Consider the following 22,103-nt stretch of genomic DNA (forward strand, 5'->3'; position numbering starts at 1 on the left):
GGTGGTGCGCTGTGGCTCCGGTGCGCCCCTCACGAGTCGTGGAGATGAGAGGGGGAAGAAGTCCCCGGTGGCAGATCCCGCCCAACGTAACATTGGGGTGGGAGCCGGCGAAGGCGGGCCTATGGCGCGCACATGGCAGTACCTGGGTCCCCGCCCAGCCGGAGTGGAGGAGCTCGTTGGGGTTTAGTCGGTAGTCGTTAAGCTGGGCGGGTTTGGCGAGAGCTGAACTTAGCCCAGCGCGCCTTTCTAAAGGCGTAGTCTCCGTGGACCAATTGGTTGAGGGCGCGGACCTCGGTTCGCGACTTCTTCCTCTTTCTTCCACCGGAGGCGCGGAGTCCGACATAACCCGGTCCGACCCCCGTCGGCAGGGTATCCGTAAAGACTAGGATTCCCCATCGATACCAAAAAAAAAAAAAGGGCCGCATCCTTTAAACTGACCTAAAGTTACCCTAAGCCAGGGGTGGCCAGCCGATAGATCGTGGCTATTATTTCAGTCTATCGTGGCAAGACAAAAACATATAAATACATAGAACAGACTGCGCAACGTAATCACCAATTGCTGCACGCATCATCTTCATCTTGTATCATTTGTTAATGACCATTACGTCACATTATTTATTTATTTATTTGTGAAACCAACAACCAACAATACAATACAAATATATAATATTTAAAAAAATAGCTAAAACAAAACCCAAACATGTTTCCACCATCAAAATCACATATAAGTAGAAAGTGAACAGAGAAGAGAAATTTAGAAATTTAAGTTTTCACAAAAAATAAAATCAACACAATACGCATTATCTACATCAACTTACACTAAAAACTAAGTAATACTCATCGGACTAAATCACCTTACAAATATTCCAAAATAAAAGATCTTTTACTACAAGTGACAAGCAAAAAATGTCAGCATTATCATATAATATAATCTGCGCACAAAAGAGTTATTAAGCATATTTCGTTCGAGCCGTGGACATGTGGAAGGTCTGTTTAGAACGCGCGGAAATACGACTACATTTAAATGAAATTTAATTTATTTTAAAATATTTATTTAAATGAATGTATCCTCTCTTCCACACAACAGTTCTCTTTTATTATATATTTTCAGGTTTATTTAATTTTTTTTAATTAAATAAAATATACTACTTATTTGTATACTGAACTACATTGTTTCATTAAATTTCAAGAAACGTCATTAGTAGATCGCAGTGTTTCATCAGTAGACAGTAGATCTTGGTACTAATCAAGTTGGCCATTCCAGCCCTAAACCAACATGTTTCTGTACGTAGCGTGCATAGAGTTAGAGGTACTTATTAACTCCATAGTAACATGTGTCTTATTTATTTCACACGCGCAAATGGAAGCTCAAATTAAACTGGTGCTATTTGCTAATGAAAACAGCTTCGGCTCATATCTCAGGCCCTCGTAGCGAGATACAATCAGGCACCGGTTATAATTTCCCTATCCATGGTATGAGTAATGTCGAGCGAAGAAATGGTGTATGATAGAAGAGTATGGAAGGAGAAAACATGTTGCGCCGACCCCAGGTGACTGGGAGAAGGGCAGAATAATGATGAATGATGGTATGAGTAATGTCATATTTCCCTAATTTTTTTTTTATTGCTTAGATGGGTGGACGAACTCACAGCCCACCTGGTGTTAAATGGTTACCGGAGCCCATAGATATCTACAACGTAAATGCCGCCACCCGCCTTGATATATGAGTTCTAAGGTCTCAGTATAGTTACAACGGCTGCCCCACCCTTCAAACGGAAACGCATTACTGCTTCACGGTAGTATTAGGCAGGGTGCTGGTACCTACCCGTGCGGGCTCACAAGAGGTCCTACCAGTGTCTATCTTCAGTTTTCGTGGATTGGATGTTAAATAATGTATCACGATATTGCCTATTTATCCTGTAGGGGCAACAAACGCGCCTTTTCAAAGTTTTACAAGATTTTACTGACTTCAAAAAAATTTGGAAGTTTTCAATTGGACTGCATTTTTTTATATGTGTGTGCTACCTCAGAACTTTTCTCTGACCGATGCGATTTTGAAGACTCTCTTTTTATTGGGAAGGCCTATTCTCGTGTGGTACATTTAGTTTTATCCAAAGCCGACCAATTTTTGAGTTATCCTTAATAATTCATTCATATTTAACTATTGGATTTCTAGTATGACATAATCATTTTACAGAGCTTAACAGCAATGAAACTAATACACTACATACAATTCAGTAAAAAAGCAAGTAGCTACTCGTACAACTATGCCACAACAAATAGTTCATTTTATTACTTACTAGCTGACCCGGCAGACTTCGTAGTGCCTTAATCGATAAATAAAATACCAACGGGAGACACATCAAAGGAAAAACAAAATTGTTATTTTGATTTAATTCCGAGCATTTTCATATTTATCTACCTTTTAAACCTTCTCTGGACTTCCACAAATAATTCAAGACTAAAATTAGCCAAATCGGTTCAGCCGTTCTCGAGTTTTAGCGAGACTAACGAACAGCAATTCATTTTTATATATAAGTATATAGATAAAGATAATGGGTGGACAAACTCACCCGGTGATGGAGGTTGCGGGAGTCCATAGACGAAAATGCCGCTACCCACCTTGAGACACGAATTCTAAGGTCTCAGTTTTTACAGTACCACGGCTGCCTCTCGCTCTTCAAACGGAAACGCATCACTGCTTCACGATAGAAATAGGCAGAGTAATGGCACCCGTGCGGCCTCACAGGACGTTCTGCCAGCAGTAATTGCGCAAATTAAACTTTTTTCCGATTTGATTTTTATTACACGATGCTATTCCTTCACCGTGGAAGTCAATCGTGAACATTTGTAGAGTACTCGTACGTAATTCATTAAAAAAATTTGTACTTTTCTGCAGGATTCGAACACTGGCACCATCGCATCGCTCTATACCAGGGGTTCCCAAACTTAATTTGTGTACGACCCACTCTGAGAATAAATTATTTTTCTAACGCCCCCCTTTTTTCACCTAATATAAACCACTATAGTGAGAAATCAGTTGGTGGCTAAGAATCTTATGAAATTACAAATCACCTCCCAAGCCCCTACACAACGCCCCCATTTTTTTTCTGGGTCTCTTACCGCCTCCCCTGTAGGCCTATAGCGCCCACAAGGGGGCATTATCGCCCACTTTGGGAAAGGCTGCTCTATACGAATGCATCGTTCGTCTTATCCTTTAGGCCACGACGACAACTGATTGTGCATAATTTTTTTTATGAAGGATTGATTACGGGTGGTGCAGAGGCCTTTCCAGTTTCACCAGGACAGGTGAGCGAGCTAGGGCTCAGCCAGGAGGGGTGGAATTTACTAACTGCCCGAGCGCCTCCAAAGGGACCTAACAACTCAAGAGCAGCTGCTTCGCGAATGAATCTACTATTCAATTTATTTGTTTTGATTGTTATTCAAGCCGTCATACAAGCCGTTTCATTTATATTACGCTTGGTAAATAAACAATGGATATAAACGTAGAAACCTCAAATTTGAGGTCGAAGATCCAATTGTATTGTATTTTCTCTCTTCGCTATGAACACTTTACTGGTAGTAGGACCTCATGTGAGTCCGCACGGGTAGGTACCATCACCCTGCCTATTTCTGCCGTGAAGCAGTAATGCGATTCGGTTTGAAGGGTGGGGCAGCCGTTGTAACTATATTGAGACCTTAGAACTTATATCTTAAGGTGGGTGGCGCAATTACGTTGTAGATGTCTATGGGCTCCAGTAACTTAACACCAGGTGGGCTGTGAGCTCGTCAACCCATCTAAGCAATAAAAAATAATAATAATAATAATGTTTTCTAACACTATTTTTAATTCAAATTTCTTAAAAAAACAATTATTTTTTTTAGTTGGATTTTCTATAAAAGCGTATTTTGTTAGTTTTTTTAAACTATTATTTATTTATATTACGCTTGGTTGATAACCAATGGATATAAACGTAGATGCCACCTCAAACTTGAGGTCGAAGATCCAATTGTATTGTATTTTCTCTCTTCGCTGTGGAACGCTGTGTCACGGCAGAAGACTTATCGTAAATTCTAAATAGTTAATCGTTTGCATTATATTACGGCTGCATCACGGTAGACAGGAAATAATTCACAGCTGATAGCGGTTTTGTCGGTGTTACGGACAGAAACGATAAGTTTGAACCAAGCGTTCCGATTAGAACACATTAGCGTAAACAAAACAGACCTGTTCATTAGTTTGCCTACAGCATTTAATGCGATATTTTGGGCATATTTCCAGTATCAGTATTCGTGACAGAGAAATTGGTATTGGCCAAGAGGTTGGACGGGTCGTGTATCCAGGCAAACAGATATAATGGAGACATATTGTTGAGAGCGTTCCGGCGTGGCTTTCCCAGCCGTTAGGAAACTATGAAGAAAAAGAAACAAACAAACAGACGAATCTGATGACGAAGCTTATTTGATTGATCGACCATCGCAATTTTCACATGCGGACTTACAAGAGGTCCTACCACCAGTAATTACGCAAATTATAATTTCGCGGGTTTGATTTTTATTACACGATGTTATTCCTTCGCCATGGAAGTCAATCGTGAGCATTTGTCAAGTACGTATTTCATTAGACAAATTGGTACCCGCCAGTGGGATTCGAACGCCGTTGCATCGCTAGATACGATTGCACCGGACATCTTATCCTTTTTAGGCCACGATGACTTCTTCTTCTATCTTAAGAAAAGAAGCGGCATAGTGTCCATTAGCTCCTATAACCGCTAAAGTTCATTTCCGACTTGCCTGTCTATAAGAGCGTATCTATCTTATAGCTCACAAACGTCCACTGCTAGACATAGCTCCCACACAAGCCTCGCCACAACATTAACCTTTTATTTTTCAAGTATTAAAAAATTAATTATCAAAGCCAAAAATTTTGTCAACCCTAGTAAGCTGTCATGTCAGGGAACCAGATTATTTAACAGAAAGGCCTACTTACCTATTTTACCTAATAATTGTCAACCTTAATAGATTTTCTATTTTAAAAAAAATTTTAAGTTGTGAAAAACAATGTATGTTTTCAATTTCAAATCTTATAATCGATATCCTACAACTGCTTAGTTTTTTTTTTCAAAAGTAAGTACATTCTGCGTAGTTTACTCTTTAATTTTACTGAAATAGGGTTTGCACATCAGTGAAAATAATAATATTTATTTTTATTTTTTTAGGGTATGTTTTACTACGGTTCTTAAATATGGACTCGTTATAAGGCCTTATTTAACCTCCTTTCGGCTTTACAGATAGTTTTGTAACACCCTGTATAGATCAAAATTAGAGCTCATTTTATACTGGACATTTACGTTACGCAATAAGTGTCATTTTCCCAATTTTTGTAAAACCCTATTTTTGTTTTTTTCCTACCTAATCGTTAGTTGCCTAAGGGGCTATTCCTGCTGATTAGGCTCAACCTGAGAGAACTTGCCAACACTAACCCTAGCAAGAGCAGTGCTACGCTGAATCTCCCATCGGATCGGAATAGCTGAAACCAGTGGTGATATTTCATAATAATCTTTCTTGTATATATTAGCTTCCAGCTTAACTTGGAATTTCAAATAAAACACGAAATAAGATGACAGCACAAGAAAAGGCGCTCAATTAAATTATACTTTCTTATTAATACGAATTTTAACTTAAATTCATAAAGCTCAAGCTCAAAATCAGCCCAGTAGTTTAATGTCTTCGATTTTTGTCGCAATTTCATTTATTTTGACATCAACTATTAATATTCAATGGTACATACCAGTTTGTGTTCTTAAATAGTATATACTAATTGTACGGAAGAAAATATACGTTCGCACAGTATTGTCCGCAATAGACAACGGTGAAGTTTGTTTGAATAAATCATTCCCTACACTGTTCGCACACAAAGAATTTTCTCATGTTCAATGCATTGAGGAAATCTCAAGCAAAAACCGTCCGACGTTTTTACTATTATTAAATATTAAGTGTATTAACACGCAAATAATTTTCTAGTACAATAAAAACAAATGTATTACGAAAACTTACCTCAAAAAAATTACCTATTCCTTTTTTCGAACACAATTTCAAACTTGCACTTTGATAATGAATGGAACTAACGTTAACAAAGAAAAAAAAGCACAATTTATTATTAAACAAACCGATGTTACACCACACAACACTGTATCACACTTTAGAATGATAAATCAACTTTACGCTTTTCCGAATACCAGTCGCGAAATGTGTCCGCCTTCCACAACAATCCAGAAACGACTGAAGCGCGATTAGTGTTGTAACTGAAATATTAGTCAAATAAAAAAATGTTATTCGTTGCTTATTTTCATAACGGTCATGAATATTTAGCGCCTTTTTTATTTATTAAGCGTAATTATAATAATATAATGTTTACATTAAAATGATTACAGAAAGATCGTTCTTTGTTATAAAGTTTTTTTTTTTTAATTACTTTGTACCTATTCCCTTTTTATTACGCTTTTATTAGCTTCAGACGTACGTATGTAACGGAATCTTTGAACATGATTTTGCCTCCCTTTAAAACGTCGGATTAACTCAAAATTTGGTATACTATTTGGGACCGATAAAAATTCAATATTAATTTTTTTTTTAATTCAACTAAAACATGAAAAATAAATAATAGTTTAAACTATTATTTATTTTGTATCAAAATAATACTATTATTTATTTTTATTATTATTATTTTTTTATCTAACAAAATACGTTTTTATAGAAACTCCAACTAAAAAGTGGAAAATAAATTTTTATAAATTTGAATTAAAAATAGTATAAGAAAAATAGATTTTAGTGTAAAGAAAGCGTAGGGTACATGGTATCAGTAGTTATAAATATTTTATGCACAAATATGAGTAGAAGGGTTATTTTAATAATATCCGGAAATGCACCCCACGCTTTTTTACAATAAAATCATTTTTATTACACTATTTTTAATTGATTTAATATTAAAAGAATTGTTTATAAGATGGTTATATATAGTGGTTTTATTACTGCGTAGATAAATTACCGTATCATCACCTGCTGTTAAGTGGCCAGCGGAGCCCATGAACAACAACACAATGTAAATCGCCCACCTTGAATCATCATTTGTATGCTATGCAGATTTCTTATTTTTATTAAACACTAGCGGCCCGCTCCGACTCCGCTCGGGTCTTCAACAAAAAATTCAACGATATTTGACGTTGTTTTATTTTTAAAAATAAAAGAACACTTATTGCGGCATAACTATAATAGTTAGACATATGCTGTCGCAACACTTTTTGTAAATAATAATGTGTTCTACAAAGTCGTAGTACATTATTTTATTCTATGATCAATAGCTTTCGCAGGGCGCGCGATGTAAAGAATATTTTAGGTAATTTTTTTACACCTCGGGTCACATTATTGGAGTATTAGTAAGGATCCCCAATTTTTTTAAAAAAAAATTATAGCCTATGCCACTCGGAAATAGTGTAGCTTCCAAACAGTGAAAGAATTTTTCAAATCGGTTCAGTAGTTTCGGAGCCTAATCAATACAAACAAAGAAATATTTCCTCTTTATAATATTAAGTATAGATTCTTTGTTCGTTTATTTGTATAATATTATATTACTTAATAATCTTTTTTTTTCCAAAGCCATGGACAAAATGGTCTGGAAGAAGTTGGAGGAGACCTTTAGCCGAGAAAGGGTTCCGATCAATGGTACAGAAGAAATTAACGATAGCGAGTAAAAGAAAATTAAAGAAGTTCTAACCTAGTATATATTAAATCGCATTTAATAACGACATTTTTATGGATTGAAAATAAACGGCCTTTATTATTATTATTATTACTAGCTGACCCGGCAAACGTTGTTTTGCAAATTATTTCTAGACCACAGCACCCTCTGCCGGGCTGATTTGTGAATCTAAGCCATCCAGGGTGCCACCCAAACGCATACAAAAAAATCATTCAAATCGGTCCAACCGCTTAGGAGGAGTTCTGTGACAAGCACACGCACAGAAGAAATACTTATACATAAATATAAAGATTATAATACTCTTTAGATGTTAAGCGTTACGGTCAGTCATTGTCATGTTTTTATTATTTTTAATATATTACTGGCAGTGTCACAGAAAATGCTACACAAACCACACGTGTTTGATTTCAAATCATCAAGCCACATAACACAACCTTATCATCTTATCGTTCATTTTTCGGTAACCACTTAATTATCACGCTAAGAGCGAGCTCATCTGCCAATCTAGATGTAACAAGAAAAATGCTATATAATAATTTTTTTCATTGTTATCGTGTCCGAAATCATTAGAGCCTCGAAACCTTTTTGAACACCCTATAGATACGCGTTTTTGATCAGTCGAGACGAGAACGCCTTATCGAATTTTTTGTAATAAGTTTATGTTCCGCACAAATGGTCCACGTGAGCGCATGACCGCCAAGTGCTGTGGTTAAACCGATTTTCGTTATTTTATTAGGGCCTTTCGGGATATATTTGAGCCCGAACAAAGTTGCGAATTGCCGAGAATAATGCGAAAATGTTACACATTGCTAAGACGTTACGTTTTTTTTTTCCTTCCTTTGCTGATAGCCTTAAGAGGCTATATCAGCTTCTCCTTGACGTATAGGCGAGCTCACGGAGCTCAAACTGGGTGTGTTGCTAACACTGGCCCTAGCAAAAGCAGTGCTTCGCAGAATCTACCACCGGATCAGAAACGCGACCCACTGACAAAATCCGGCGAGAAACTCAGTGGGCGACGTTACGGCAATAGCAATAAATGTGTCGCATCAAAAAAAAACAAAAGCAACATCCCGTAATAATTAATAGTTAATATATTTCAATAATAATTTAATATAATCTATTTATTTCTCTCTTAAAGGTACAATTACAAATAGAAATGAACCTTATAATTTATTTTGTTAGCCTTTGAAAAAGCTTGAAGTCTGTACTAGGTACAAAGACCTGTGTTACTGATCTCCAGGCTCCCTCCTTCTTAAAATAGATTAGGTTAGGTTAGGTTAAGTCGTGAACATATTTACCGAACATTGATTTCTTTTTAATGCTTAGATAGATGGACTAGCTCACAGCCCACCTGGTGTTAAGTGGTTACTGGAGCCCATAGACATGTACAACGTAAATGCGCCACCCACCTTGAGATATAAGTTCTAAGGTCTCAGTATAGTTACAACAGGTGCCCCACCCTTCAAACCGAAACGCTTTACTGTTTCACGGCAGAAATAGGCGGGATGGTGGTGCCTACCCGTGCAGAGTCACAAGAGGTCCTACCACCAGTACACAGTGCCTGTGGGCTCGTCCTATTTATTAGCTACAAAGACAAACCCGTTTCAGACGAATAAACTTTCACTACATATGTCTTAGTAAAGCCTGACTTTTTTACAGCTAATATGGTACATCGCCTTACCAGGGGTTTACCGGAGACCATAAACATAAACAACGAAAATTCCTCCACCCAGCTTGAAACATGACTTCTTTCATGACCTTATAGGTAGAAGGGCATACGGCCCACATGATGACGAGTGGTTACCGTCACTCATTGGCGTAAACAATACCAGGGGCAGAGCCAAGCCGCTCCTACCGTTCTAAGTATCAGATCCATAGTATAACGCTTATCCAACCCTTCAAACTGAAAAGCATTACAACTTCACGGCATAAATAGGCAGGGTGGTGGTACCTACCCATGCCGACACACGTCATAAGACGCCCTACCATCGTAAGTCTGTCGTAACACAGCAAATCAAAATCTTAATAGTATTTTGTTCTAGCCGTCCCATCCGCCTGACTGGTGATAGGACCTCTCAAGAGTCCGCATGGGTTCTTTTTTATTGCTTAGATGGGTGAACGAGCTCACAGCCCACCTGGTGTTAAGTGGTTACTGGAGCCCATAGACATCAACAACGTAAATGCGCCACTCAACTTGAGATATAAGTTCTAAGGTCTCAAATATAGTTATAACGGCTGCCCCACCCTTCAAACCGAAACGCACTACTGCTTCACGGCAGAAATAGACAGGGTGGTGGTACCTCCCGCGCGGACTCACAAGAGGTCCACTACCAATAGTAATTACACAAATTATAATTTTGCGGGTTTTATTTTTATTACATGATGTTATTCCTTCACCGTGGAATTCAATCGTGAACATTTGTTGAGTACGTATTTCATTAGAGAAATTGGTACCCGCCTTCCACGATGACCTCGATTCAGTTAATAAGTATCTGCAGTTGGCATCGCTGCGCCATTTTAAGAAGGCGGCATGACATGAGAACCCTCTCATCGTAGCCGCTGGAAACTACATACCCGACCCAGTAGACCGAATGGTAAACCGTCGACGTCGCCCAAAGCACGTCATTACGGATCCTCCTGATCCATTAACGGTGCTCTTGCTAGGGTTAGTGTTAGCAACTCTCCGGTTGAGCCCCGCGAGCTCACCTACAAACGTTAGGGTGAAGCTGAAATAGCCTCTCAAGGCTATCAGCATAGGTAGGAAAAAAAAAAAAGGTACCCGCCTCTACAACGAATACACCGGACTCTTATCTTTTAGGCCACGACTACTTTAGGCTTTAAACTTGTAGGCAGACGAGTGAACTGCCCGATGGTAAGTAGTCCCGCAAATGATGCACCTGCCTTCGTTGACTGCGTTTCATTAAATCCGGGATTATCCAACAATTTTGAGCAAGAGTCTGCTTTTCCAAAATGAACCGACAGCAAACTAAAAATCCTATACCTAGTTGTTTTTCTTCCTATTGACACAAAATACTTACTAATTTATTACTTTCCGTTTGGTTAAGTTACCGCGTGTAATAAGAAGCTTAGGATTCACTCATCATTCTCCTGCCCTTCTCCCAGTCACCTGGGGTCGGCGGAACATGTTTTCTCCTTCCATACTCCTCTATCATATACCATTTCTTCGCTCACTGCCCTCTTACACATACCGTCTTTCACGAAATCCATTCATTTCTTCTTAAGTCTACCTCTTCCTCTATATCCTTCTACATTCATAGTTAACACTCTCTTACCAACCTCATTTTCAATTGGTCTCATCACATGTCCGTACCATTCCCAAAGGCGCACTTAGGATTCACTGATTTAAATAAAATAGAACGGATGGGATTAATGGTGGCACAGCCATTATATATTTCACATCAGAACCTCTTGTGAGGACTCACAAGGGGACTCACAGGTTCTGATGTTCTGCGCGGGTAGGTACCACCACCCTGCCTATTTCTGCCGTGAAGCAGTAATGCGTTTCGGTTTGAAGGGTGGGGCAGACGTTGTAACTATACTGAGACCTTAACACTTATATCTTAAGGTGGGTGGCGCATTTACGTTGTAGAATGTCTATGAGCTCCAGTAACCACTTAACACCAGGTGGGCCCGTCCACCCATTTAAGCAATAAAAAAAACTAAGACTTATATATCTCAATGTCTGGCATTCACGATCTGATGTCCGTGAACTCCACTAACCGTTTAACATCAGGCGTGCAGTAAACTCGTTCATCGATCTATACAAAAGCCATTGATTAAGACGCGAACCTCTTAGTCTTCGATAACAAGAAATCTTCACACGAATACCAATAATTATACTGTAGAGAAATTTCTTTTCTTCTTCGTCCTATTCGTACACTCTTGACAGAGTGTGGTCATGCATCAATCAGTCGGATCCTGCGATACCAATGCTCTCGCGATGCGACGCCATGTGGCACGGTGTTTCGAAGAGTGAGAGCAATCATTTATGTTGGAGTGAGTCACAGATTTTATGAGGTTGGTCCATCGTGTTGGAGATCGTCCGCAAGATCTTTTGCCTTCGACTTTCCCTTGCACCACCAACCGCTCAATGGAGTCCTCATTACGAGTGATGTGCCCGAAGAACTTGAGGATTCGTATTTGGACTGTTGACGATAGTCTCTCCTTGATGTTGAGCTTTTTCAGGATCATAAAACATACGCTTAACTGTACTGAGACCTTAGAACTTATATCTCAAGGTGGGTGGCGCATTTGCGTCGTAGATGTCTATGGGCTCCAGTAACCACTTAACACCAGGTGGGCTGTGAGCTCGTCCACCCATCTAACAATAAAAAACAAAAAACGCTTAACCAAATAAAACAAATTTTATATTTGTGTTTTAATTTAAAATAAACAAATTTTAATACAACATATATTTTACAATATGATCATACACTTGGTAATTCAAACAAATATTATGAATGCGTTAGACGCGCTTGAAGTTTCACTTCCATTACGAGCTTTTTATAATTAAAATATTAAAAACATATAACAAGTCATTGGTTAGTATTTGTACTTTAATACGTTTAATTTATTGACATTTACTGTAAATACTTTTATTTGATTAATAATTAAAATTATTTTTACGATTTGATCCCGCTTCTTTAATAGTGTCATTGTTTCTCACCACGTGAACACTTTACAGTTTTGCGTTTCGTAAGATTAATTATGTTTACGAATCGCCAAAACCAAAAAAATAACAGGATAATGCATTATAAAATTGACGATAATTGTGAGCGCTTTTTTCTTCCTAAAACATTCGACTTTGAAATGTCTCTTGCTGTGGGCGATCTATTCAAGGGGCCATTTCAATTCGACCAACAATGTGGATACTTTATAGCAATATTCCAATCGTTAGGCAGACGTTAAATACAGTTTAGAATGTGAGATAGTTGGCAACATCACCGGTAACCACTTAACGCAATGGTCTAGATACCCGGCCATAAAATCCAAAAAAAAAAACTTAACGCAATGTACCGCAAGCTGGGCGCCAGTAGCATGGGACAGGTGATTTTTTTTCTACCGTATCTCTGGTAGCCTTGAGGGTCTATTCCAGCTTCTCCAAGCTGTAACACGACGAGCTCACGGCGCTTCGCCTGAGAGACCTTACTAACACTGACCTCACTGAGAAGATCCGGCGAAAAACTCAGTGGGCTGTGTCTGTGGGTTAATTCGCTCGTCGAGCCCTTCGTCGCAAGTGACGGGTTAGTCAATCTATGTGCTAGAATGCAAGCTGAAATCTTCATTGCATCCGACGAGAACTGTAACCACTGCTGGCAGTCCCTAAAAGCACCGAAAGTCGATCGAGAAAATCTATAATGTGTTAGTTTGGGCGACGTCATCTTGTGCGTTACCCGATCGACTTACCCGGGCATATAACTAGAAGACAAATCACATCCACCTTCAATTCAAAACTAAAAAAAATAGCTAATACAAGAATCACTTCCACTGGGCATCACTGGAATTTTCTCCAAAATCGAGACGGAAAAAAAAAAATTTTATTGCCCTTGTATGCAGACGAGCATACGGCCCACCTGATGGTGAATGGTTACCGTCGCGACTTCAGCAATGCCAGGGGCAGAGCCAAGCCGCTGCCTACCGCTTCAAGCCGCTGCCTACCGCTAATTTTTACTGAGGGTAATTTCAAATTCATAGAAAATATTTCATTTGCCATACGTGATGTAATGATTGAAGTCGAGGGTAGTTATACGAGTTATAACGACCCCACTTATTGTATCGAGTTGAATAACAAAACACAACAGAACAATGTTTTATTATCTTAGCAATATGCGTTCCTCGTCGATCAACTTCTCCAATTCGCTTCTGAGAAGTTGAGCTTCGCTTCGTCTCTCTTCCAAACTTCGGGCCGGCTTCAACGGGTGACCGCACTTCAATCTTTCAAAATGACAAACATTCTGATTAATATCTCTTACGGAAATCGCGCTCCTCCGAAAGTCTTTTGAGCCGTAAGCTTTTAAAAAAGCATTCACGATTATGTAATAGCGACGCGTATAAAATCTATGTGTTATGCAAAGCTCGACTGAACTCAAAGTGTAAAATGTTGACGTCATGAGAGACCAAACGAATAGCTAACCACATATGACGTCATCCGTTGTGGTACTAAACACCCCAAAACTAAATCATCTGGATTAATCAATCAGTCAGAAAGGGCTAGTATTTATATACATAATATTATTACGTACATAATTTTAAATTTACGTTATTAATAGCAAATCGGGTTAGGAATTCAGGTGACACCAGTTTTCCGATTTCTGCAACTCTCCATCGATGTCCATGGGCCCCAGTGATCACTTACAACCACATCGACCGTGCTGACAACCGACAACCCCTTATCCCATCAAAAGACGCGTTCTTTTAAACACTCATGTATACTCACTGATCATGCTTCGCCAATTCCAGGTATATTAAATCGTTGTCTATAAAATCTCCCTTCTTCCGCGGCATCACGTGACAATGAAGATGCTGGACGGAAAGAGATGTGAGGGTTTTACTCTAAGAAACTTTACTCGGAGTAAAACCCCAGCAGGAAATTATCATCACAGACGATTATTATCAATATTATTAGTAAAATTCATGAGCATCTTTTTTAAACTATTGCATAGCTTTTATTGCGAGCTTTGAGGGCGACGACCGAATCAAGAAATTCCGTAACGAAAATAAAACCTAACACCCCCACTCCGCCTACCATGTAGCTCGCGTTCAACACATTCACACGTTGCGCTCGTGTAGTGTTTGTGAATAAGTGCGCGGCGTGACGTCGCACTGCATGCGCATCATGAAAAGTCTGCCCATCTCTCTCTCGCGCGGTCTAGCTTATGAGTGTGAAGGGGACAATTAATGTTTTGCTTTTTTAATGTTTATAAATATAGGGTGGTCTTATTTTATTATTGTTTTAATATTAAATTATTATTGTCTAATTATAATTGCATAAGTTGATAAAAAATGCTATGCAATAGCTTTATCGGGGTAGTCCCCGAGTGCCACACGTGCTTTTTTTATATACATATCAATGGGTGAAAGGCTTTTTGTTTTGAGCGAGATTTCGCTTAACACGCGACATTTATCTTTGTAATTAAAGGTCCGTTTAATTTTGGTATCACAGCATCAGTAGATCGATATTTTTAATCGAACTTCAATTAAGTTTAAATAACTAAAGAAGTTTTTTTTTTATTAAGATACGTTTTGCAAATTTTAAACTTGGAATGGTTCTCCTGTGTGTAAAAGTTGCAAAAACGTTGCTTAAACCAAATACCCTTGACCTGTCGATATAATTATATAATATATTTTCATTACATTATCTGAGCTAATAGACCAGTGATTCCCAAAGTGGTCGACTGCTTAGTGACACACGTTAACTTAATAGAACGCAAAGTGTTTCAAAATCGTTAAGTTTCTGTATCGATATGAAAAAGATAGGATAGATACGATTCTTATGGTGACTAACCTCCATAACCATGGAAGGTCTGTGGTCTATGTCGCCCAAAAGTATCCTTTTTTTTATTGCTTAGATGGGTGGACGTTACGTGGTTGCTGGAGCCCATAGACATCTACGGCGTAAATGCGCCACCCACTTTGAGATATAAGTTCTAAGGTCTCAGTATGGTTACATGGCTCTCGTCCCAATTCACTCGACCCTCGACCTGATCAGAACCTATAAGGAATCTCCGGTATTCTATTACCTTGACCGTCTGCCCCGCGTCAGGTCCGTCTTGTATCGTTATCGTGCAAGACTCTGCACCATGCACCTTCTCCATCAGCTAGGAAAAAGGAAGTCTTAATTATTTACGCTCACCTAAAGCTGATTGAGCGAGGAAATGCCGCCAAAAACTTTGTGACGTTTTTTTTTTACCTAGGGAATCCAGATTCCATTTCAATTTCAATCCAGATCAAATCCAAATTCCAATCCAAATCCAAATTCAGAATCCAAAATCCAGACCTTGTGACGTGAGGTGATAACAAAATCGATAAACCATTTTCTTCCTTTTTTTTAAATTGCTTAGCCTTTTTTTATTTTTTGAAACTACTCGAAACTACTCGAAGCGAAACAGCCAACGGGTCACCTTAAGCGAAGCGGAAGAAGTGAATTAAGAGTTATAAAGTGTTCTGTAAGTGTTTTAAGTGTTAAATAGTTATAATTTGTACTTCAGTGGGAGAGTTATTTTATGGGGTCCCGAGCCCCATCGCGTGACATTATTAAGACTGCCGAATAAGGCACTTGACTGTCGTAGGATTCATTCAAGCTATAGTAGTACCTTTTGGACCAAACGAACGGTTCTGAAGAAATCTTCGGCCTCCTCCTCGGTGAGATCCTTGTTCCTCTCGGCAGGCCTGATGGGCGCCACCAGGACGTGCCCAGGGATCACACATCTGAAAGGTTTCAATATGACGCACCAATATTGTTCGTGTAGTGTCATCTTGTCATTATTTTTTTTCCTACCTAAGCTGATCTTGAGAGACTGGGGGTACCTAAAAGCACCGTTAGTGGATCAGGAGGATCCGAAATGAAGTGTCTTGGGCATCTTGTCATAAAGTACTAGAAGCGCGCTGTGCTCACGTGGAACGAGTCCGTGTCGCTGTCCGCGGACAGCAGCACGCTGTTCTACCACTGGTGGTAGGACCTCTTGTAAGTCCGCGCGGGTGGGTACCACCACCCTGCCTATTTCTACCTTCAAGTAATGCGTTTTGGTTTGAAGGGTGGGCCAGCTGTTGAAACTATACTGAGACCTTAGAACTTATATCTCAAGGTGGGTGGCGCATTTGCGTTGTAAATGTCTACGGGCTCCAGTAACCACTTAACACCAGGTGGACTGTGAGGTTGTCCACCCATCTAAGTAAATAAAAAATATCTACCGGTACTCCAACACGTGATCAGTTGTGGTAGAGCGTCGTGTGAGCCCACACGGGTAGGTACCGACAGTGAAACAGCAATCCACCACGGTATGAGGAGTTGGGCCGCGCGCCATACAATAGAAGCTTCTCATAATATACTATAATGAATGGGGAGGTTTTTTCTCTACCTATTTGCTGGTAGCCTAATTCCAACTACACCCTGCCCGGTAGGTGAGCTCACGGGCTCAACCTGAGAGTATGCTTACACTAACCCTAGCAAAATCAGTGATTGGCAGAATCTACCACCGGATCGGAATCGCGACATGCGTTTGCCATGTTTGGTGGATTCCCACAACCATTAAACTGGACTGTGAGCATATACACGCATCGCCGCAAAAACGGCGATAAAAACGCCTATCATTTAACCTCAAATGACGTCACACGTATCCTCACCTCAGATTGACAAAGGCGTAAGCGAATTTGGACTTGAAGAAAATGCAGCTCTCCGGGATCTTGGCGTGACCGAAGACGTTGTACGGCTCTGGGGAGGACGGAGGGGGGTTGGGGTCGGTGGGGGAGTGGGATGGCAGCTTCTCTAACGGGAGGGACTTGCGTAAAGACAAAGTGTACAAGGAATACACGTCAGGTCTGGAAACAATGAAACATCTATATATAATACATAGCAGGCAAAACTTTAAACAATTTATCATGTTTGTCATCTACCCTCCGAATCTAGATTGTCCTCTAAGGTGGTTCCTGATAGCTATGATGACATGTTCTTCAAACGAAGAGCCGTATCCCTGGCAATACTGATGTCCATTAGCGACGGTGACCATTGACCATCGGTTGCTTCGTATGCTCACCGGCTCACTGGTCAAATGTTCAGGGTTAGTGACTATTAGAGTCGGTGCTTTTCTGTACGTTGTATGTAAAACTTTTTGAAGTGAAACTTCTTTAGGCGCGTTGAAAGTAAAATGTAATTCGCGCCAGATTCGTTACGGCTAGAGAGAAAAAATACAATTTAGGAAGAGCGAGAGTGAGGAAATAGACAGAGCGTCTCGCGAACCACTCGACCGTCGAGGGAGGGAAAGGACAAAGCGAGCGAGGTCGTTTCATTTATACACAGCATTCCCTAATACATATGTATATGAAAAATTAAGAAAATCACAATACTACACACCGCAAAAGAAGTTTCACTTCTTTCACGTGCTCCAAGTTGAATGTGCACCATTTATTTATTTAGTTACCTTCTATGCTGAAATACGGGCATGTTACGTCTCACATCATTCAGTTTGTCATGAGATATCTCAACGATTTTATAGCAGGGGGCGGACTCCCCGCAGTCGGCCAGGACTTCGCCCCACGGGTCGACACAGAGCGCGTGCCCGTACGAACGCCTCTTCGGGTTGTGAACGCCGGACTGAGCTGCTGCAACCACGTAGCATTGGTTTTCTATCGCCCTTGATCTATGAGAACAATATTAAACAGATACATAGATGAGTGACGACATCTCTTAACTGACTTCAAACGAAGAGATTCTGTATTGAGGAACTTTTTTTTGTGTATAAATAAAGTAAAAAACAGCACGCGTGATTAACACAAGTGGCTACTGGTGACGATAAGCATTGCAGTCTCAATACGGCCCCCTCGATACATACCCTCAATAGCACTAAACCAGAGTGCATAGATTATTGGTAAAATTACAATTCGATTTAGGCAAGTTTTTTTGGTCCATGCGCTTTCCAGGACGCCCTTTGCACCCTGCACGTATGCTTACCGTGACACAGGAGAAAATCCTGAATTTTGGAGCGCGAAATTATGACAATTTCATATTTTTTCTTCTAAAATTAAATTTAAAAAAACAACACCCTATATTTGTTATAGCCACTGTAGACATATGAGCATACGACCCAATTAATGGTCGATGTCGGTAGGTACATCAGCAGTGGCAGTGGCAGTGTCAGTGGCACAGGAAAGCCGCTGCCTACTATTGTTTTATTCATAAACAACGCACTATTACCTGAGTAATATATGCCAGTGAGCCTCCCCTGTTGCTTGAGTGAAAGCCGATGGAAATGTCAAGATGTCGGCGCTCATTATACTCAGGGATGTACTCAGCTCAGGGAAGCGCATATCATAACATATAGCCATACCTGTTGGAGCACAAATTGTTTTTTGTGTGTGCCACATTAAAACATTACATAGAAAGGTTTCCTTTTAGTAAATTTGCTAATGGCATAACTAGTATTAAGTTGTAAGCGAAGCATGGTCTAAGATGTATTTTATAACAAATTTTCTTTATTTTACTTCCCTACTTATTCACTGGTAGCCTATGGGGCTATTCCAGCTTCTCACAGACGGTAAGTGAGCTCACAGACTCAAGCTGAGTTGGCCAACACTAGCCCTAGCTCTAGCAGTGCTTCGTTGGATCAAATCAAATCAAATCAAATCAAACGCGACCCACTGAGAAGATCCAGCGAGAAACTCTCATAGGGCAGTTTAGTGATGTACTGTGATGTGTGTCAAATGGACAAACATACAAACATACAGCTAGACACCCATCATTTTACCCACCCTGTATAGTCTGTATTACTATTTCTTAGGCAATATGACTACGCAACTACACATTCAGACAAATCCGACCAGGTAATTTCTCTCTCTTTAAAAACCATATTCAATATTCTTCCTGTCCCTATCTCACCACCTTTAACTGACAGCATATAGAGCCTCGCGTTTGTAGATACTAGCACTATACCAATGTCTACAGCAAAGCTTTCATAAGCCCAGTCCAAAAGCACACCTAGTTTTAGTGTCAATCCATGACACTGAATAGGCTGCGAAGGCCAAAATCCCATGAAATTATAAGAGAAATTTCTACTTGACTATAATACACTCTTCAAAACATACTGTTAAAATTCCGTATCCTGCTTACCAATTTTCCCTACAGGAGTATCGACTGGTGCCACAATATGGTCGCCAGCATTCGAGAAGTCACTCTCCTTCAATCTAACGTTTCTCTCCGGTATCTCTACATCGAAAAGATGTAGTTTCCTGTACATTTGTACAAGGGATCCTTTGTCATCTATTATTATGTGCGTGTTGTACATTTTGTTTGGATTTTTTTCATCCTGAAAATTTGTTAAATAATTTATTATTTTAATATGTTTGACTGTGCTTCTGGTATAGTCAAAATCACACAAGGTGTATTTTAACATAAAAATCTACAAGATATTGAGAGCTAATAATTAAACTATTATAGTCAATTGTGTTGTTGCATCAAAAGTTTGAGAAGAGATTATCAGTTCCATATTGTAATAGAGATACTAATAGAATTTTATGGTCAAATTCAAATGTGAAATTTGTTTTGATTACTTCATATCTATGTAAATAAAATTGGAGTGTCTGTTTGTAATATTGAACGCTTTTTACTACATGCATATGAATATATATACGGTACATATACCAAAATAACATTTCCACAATTTTTATCTGTCTGTTTGTTTGTTCCAGTTAATCTCTGGAACGGCTGGACCGATTTTGACGAGACTTTCACTGATAGGTAGCTGATGATATAAGGACTAACTTAGGCTACTTTTTTTAGACTAGCTTCGCCACGCAGCGTCACCCGCGGTACGACAATAACCGCAGGTAAAATTGCGGGACTCAGCTATCAATAATAAAATTTAATGTTTTGCTGGTCGCTAGTCTTAAATATAACAAACCCTTTCGTGAACCCCTCCCATAGACAACCAAACTCCATATTTCTCTGCCAATTCTCTATACTTTCCCACAATCTTACCACCAAATATAGGCTCAGAAAAGTTTACTATATCCTTTTTGTTGTCACAGATGTAGTCGCATGCTTCTGGAAAGAAAAGCATCTGAAAACATTTCAATGTATTAAAATACGGTTTATTAATAAAAATGTTACTCAATTAAGCCAAACCAAGCCAAGCCAAGCTTAGCTGCCCAATTTATAAGTAAAAAGAATACATAGTTACAAAATGTATAGGTACCTGAACATTTTCTTTGGCAGCACTATCAATGATGCCTTCGACAACTTTTAAATTGGCCGCTTTGTCAGCAACAGAAGTCATTTGACAGACAGCTATCCTTTTACTAGACATGACTGGGGTTTTACAAAAATGCCTTTTGAAATCTAGTCTCAATATGTTTCTAAAGGTATTCAGCGGCCAAAACTGAAAATCAATGCGAACCGAATTCAAATTATCTTTATTAGCAGCTAATCTGATGCATGCAGTTACTGGTGGTAGGAACTCTTGTGGGTCCGCACGGGTAGGTACCACCACCCCGCCTATTTTCTACCGTGAAGCAATAACGCATTTCAGTTTGAAGGGTGGGGCAGCCATTGTAACTATACTGAGACCTTAGAACCTATATCTCATGGTGGGTAGCGCATTTACGTTGTACATGTCTATGGGCTCCGGTAACCACTTAACACTAGGTGGGCTGTGAGCTCGTCCAACCATCTAATAAAAAAATTTAAAAAATATCTTACAAGAGGTCATATTTATTATTGACATTGATTTGGACAAGGTCAGAGGCTCAGTCGAGAGGTTATTTACCTCCTTGCTCTTGAAAATGTTTATAGTTCCCTAAAGCTTATGTTAAATATAACTTTTCACGAGGTTTTAATAACAAAACTGTAGTAAACTCGAATGGTCATAGTTGAAGTATTTGTTACTAGGTACTCATTAAAAAAGTTTTGTTGTACATTCATATACTATTTCCCGTACGCGGTTACCTTCATTGTACGAAGATACATATTTTGATAAATTATTTTTTTATTATCATAGTATTGAATATATAGTGATAATTACATTATATCTTTAATCTTGGTGATCAGATATTTTTCCAAAATTTTAACTTTGCTAGCATTTGACACTGACACTTGACAGCTGAACTGTGGCAGATTAAATTAGATAGTGATGTACAGTTAAATTTTAATGAGAATAGTCGATCAACGAACCGATATTTTAGAGTACCTTGTACCAATCACAATTGCTCTCTCATCATCATCATCATCATTATCCTGCCCTTCTCCCAGTCACCTGGGGTCGGCGCAACTTGTTTTCTCCTTCCATACTCTTCTATCATATACCATTTCTTCGCTCACTCCCCTCCTACCCATATCGTCTTTCACACAATCCATCCATTTCTTCTTAAGTCTACCTCTTCCTCTAAATCCTTCCACATTCATAGTTAACACTCTCTTAACAACCTCATTTTCATTTCGTCTCATCATATGTCCATACCATCCCAAACGCACATCACAATTGCTCTCTATCCAATTCAATTTACATCATATTGTGTTAACAATGTGTACATGCTAAGCATGAAACATAATGTATCTTCGTTGCACAATACACCATATATTGGTAGTTTCATTAACTTAATTCGTACTTTCCAATTA

At 39.2% G+C, this 22,103-nt stretch overlaps 2 protein-coding genes across 3 annotated transcripts in view; both read right to left on the reverse strand.

Moving 5' to 3' along the window:
- Positions 1-6,268, reverse strand: part of LOC101742362 (synaptotagmin-7) — a 419,529-nt gene extending 413,261 nt beyond the window's left edge. The window contains exon 1 of the mRNA XM_021350941.3: positions 6,058-6,268. The gene's annotated coding sequence lies outside the window, so the exon portion shown is untranslated. The remainder of the gene's footprint in view (positions 1-6,057) is intronic.
- Positions 6,269-12,143: 5,875 nt separating this feature from the next.
- On the reverse strand, positions 12,144-21,609 carry LOC101742118 (nitrilase and fragile histidine triad fusion protein NitFhit). Of its 2 annotated transcripts, none has more exons than XM_012694408.4 (11): positions 21,511-21,609; positions 20,686-20,868; positions 20,392-20,550; positions 19,602-19,797; positions 18,690-18,822; positions 17,917-18,135; positions 17,123-17,317; positions 16,093-16,207; positions 15,520-15,597; positions 14,217-14,302; positions 12,144-13,714 (listed from the first exon to the last, which is right to left on the reverse strand). In XM_012694408.4, exons 2-11 carry the CDS (start codon positions 20,794-20,796, stop codon positions 13,594-13,596), a joined length of 1,413 nt encoding a protein of 470 aa, XP_012549862.1. In that variant the 5' UTR covers positions 20,797-20,868; positions 21,511-21,609; the 3' UTR covers positions 12,144-13,593. The 2 variants fall into 2 exon arrangements, with proteins under 2 accessions (XP_012549862.1, XP_004930781.1); XM_004930724.5 differs by having other exon boundaries at positions 21,435-21,600.
- Positions 21,610-22,103: the final 494 nt, after the last annotated feature.

The sequence above is a fragment of the Bombyx mori genome, chromosome 23 (assembly GCF_030269925.1).
Source record: "Bombyx mori chromosome 23, ASM3026992v2".
Lineage (NCBI taxonomy): Eukaryota > Metazoa > Arthropoda > Insecta > Lepidoptera > Bombycidae > Bombyx > Bombyx mori.

What these genes read in the sequence shown, in the direction of transcription:
- LOC101742118 (XM_004930724.5), bottom strand. Translation starts at nt 21,455, where the DNA reads ATGTATCTTCGTACAATGAAG. An exon ending in TGTATCTTCGTACAATGAAG is followed by an intron (nt 20,869 to 21,434) that starts GTAACCGCGTAC and finishes ATTGATTTTCAG; the next exon opens with TTTTGGCCGCTGAATACCTT. An exon ending in GAATTGGCGAAGCATGATCA is followed by an intron (nt 13,715 to 14,216) that starts GTGAGTATACAT and finishes TCATTTTGAAAG; the next exon opens with ATTGAAGTGCGGTCACCCGT.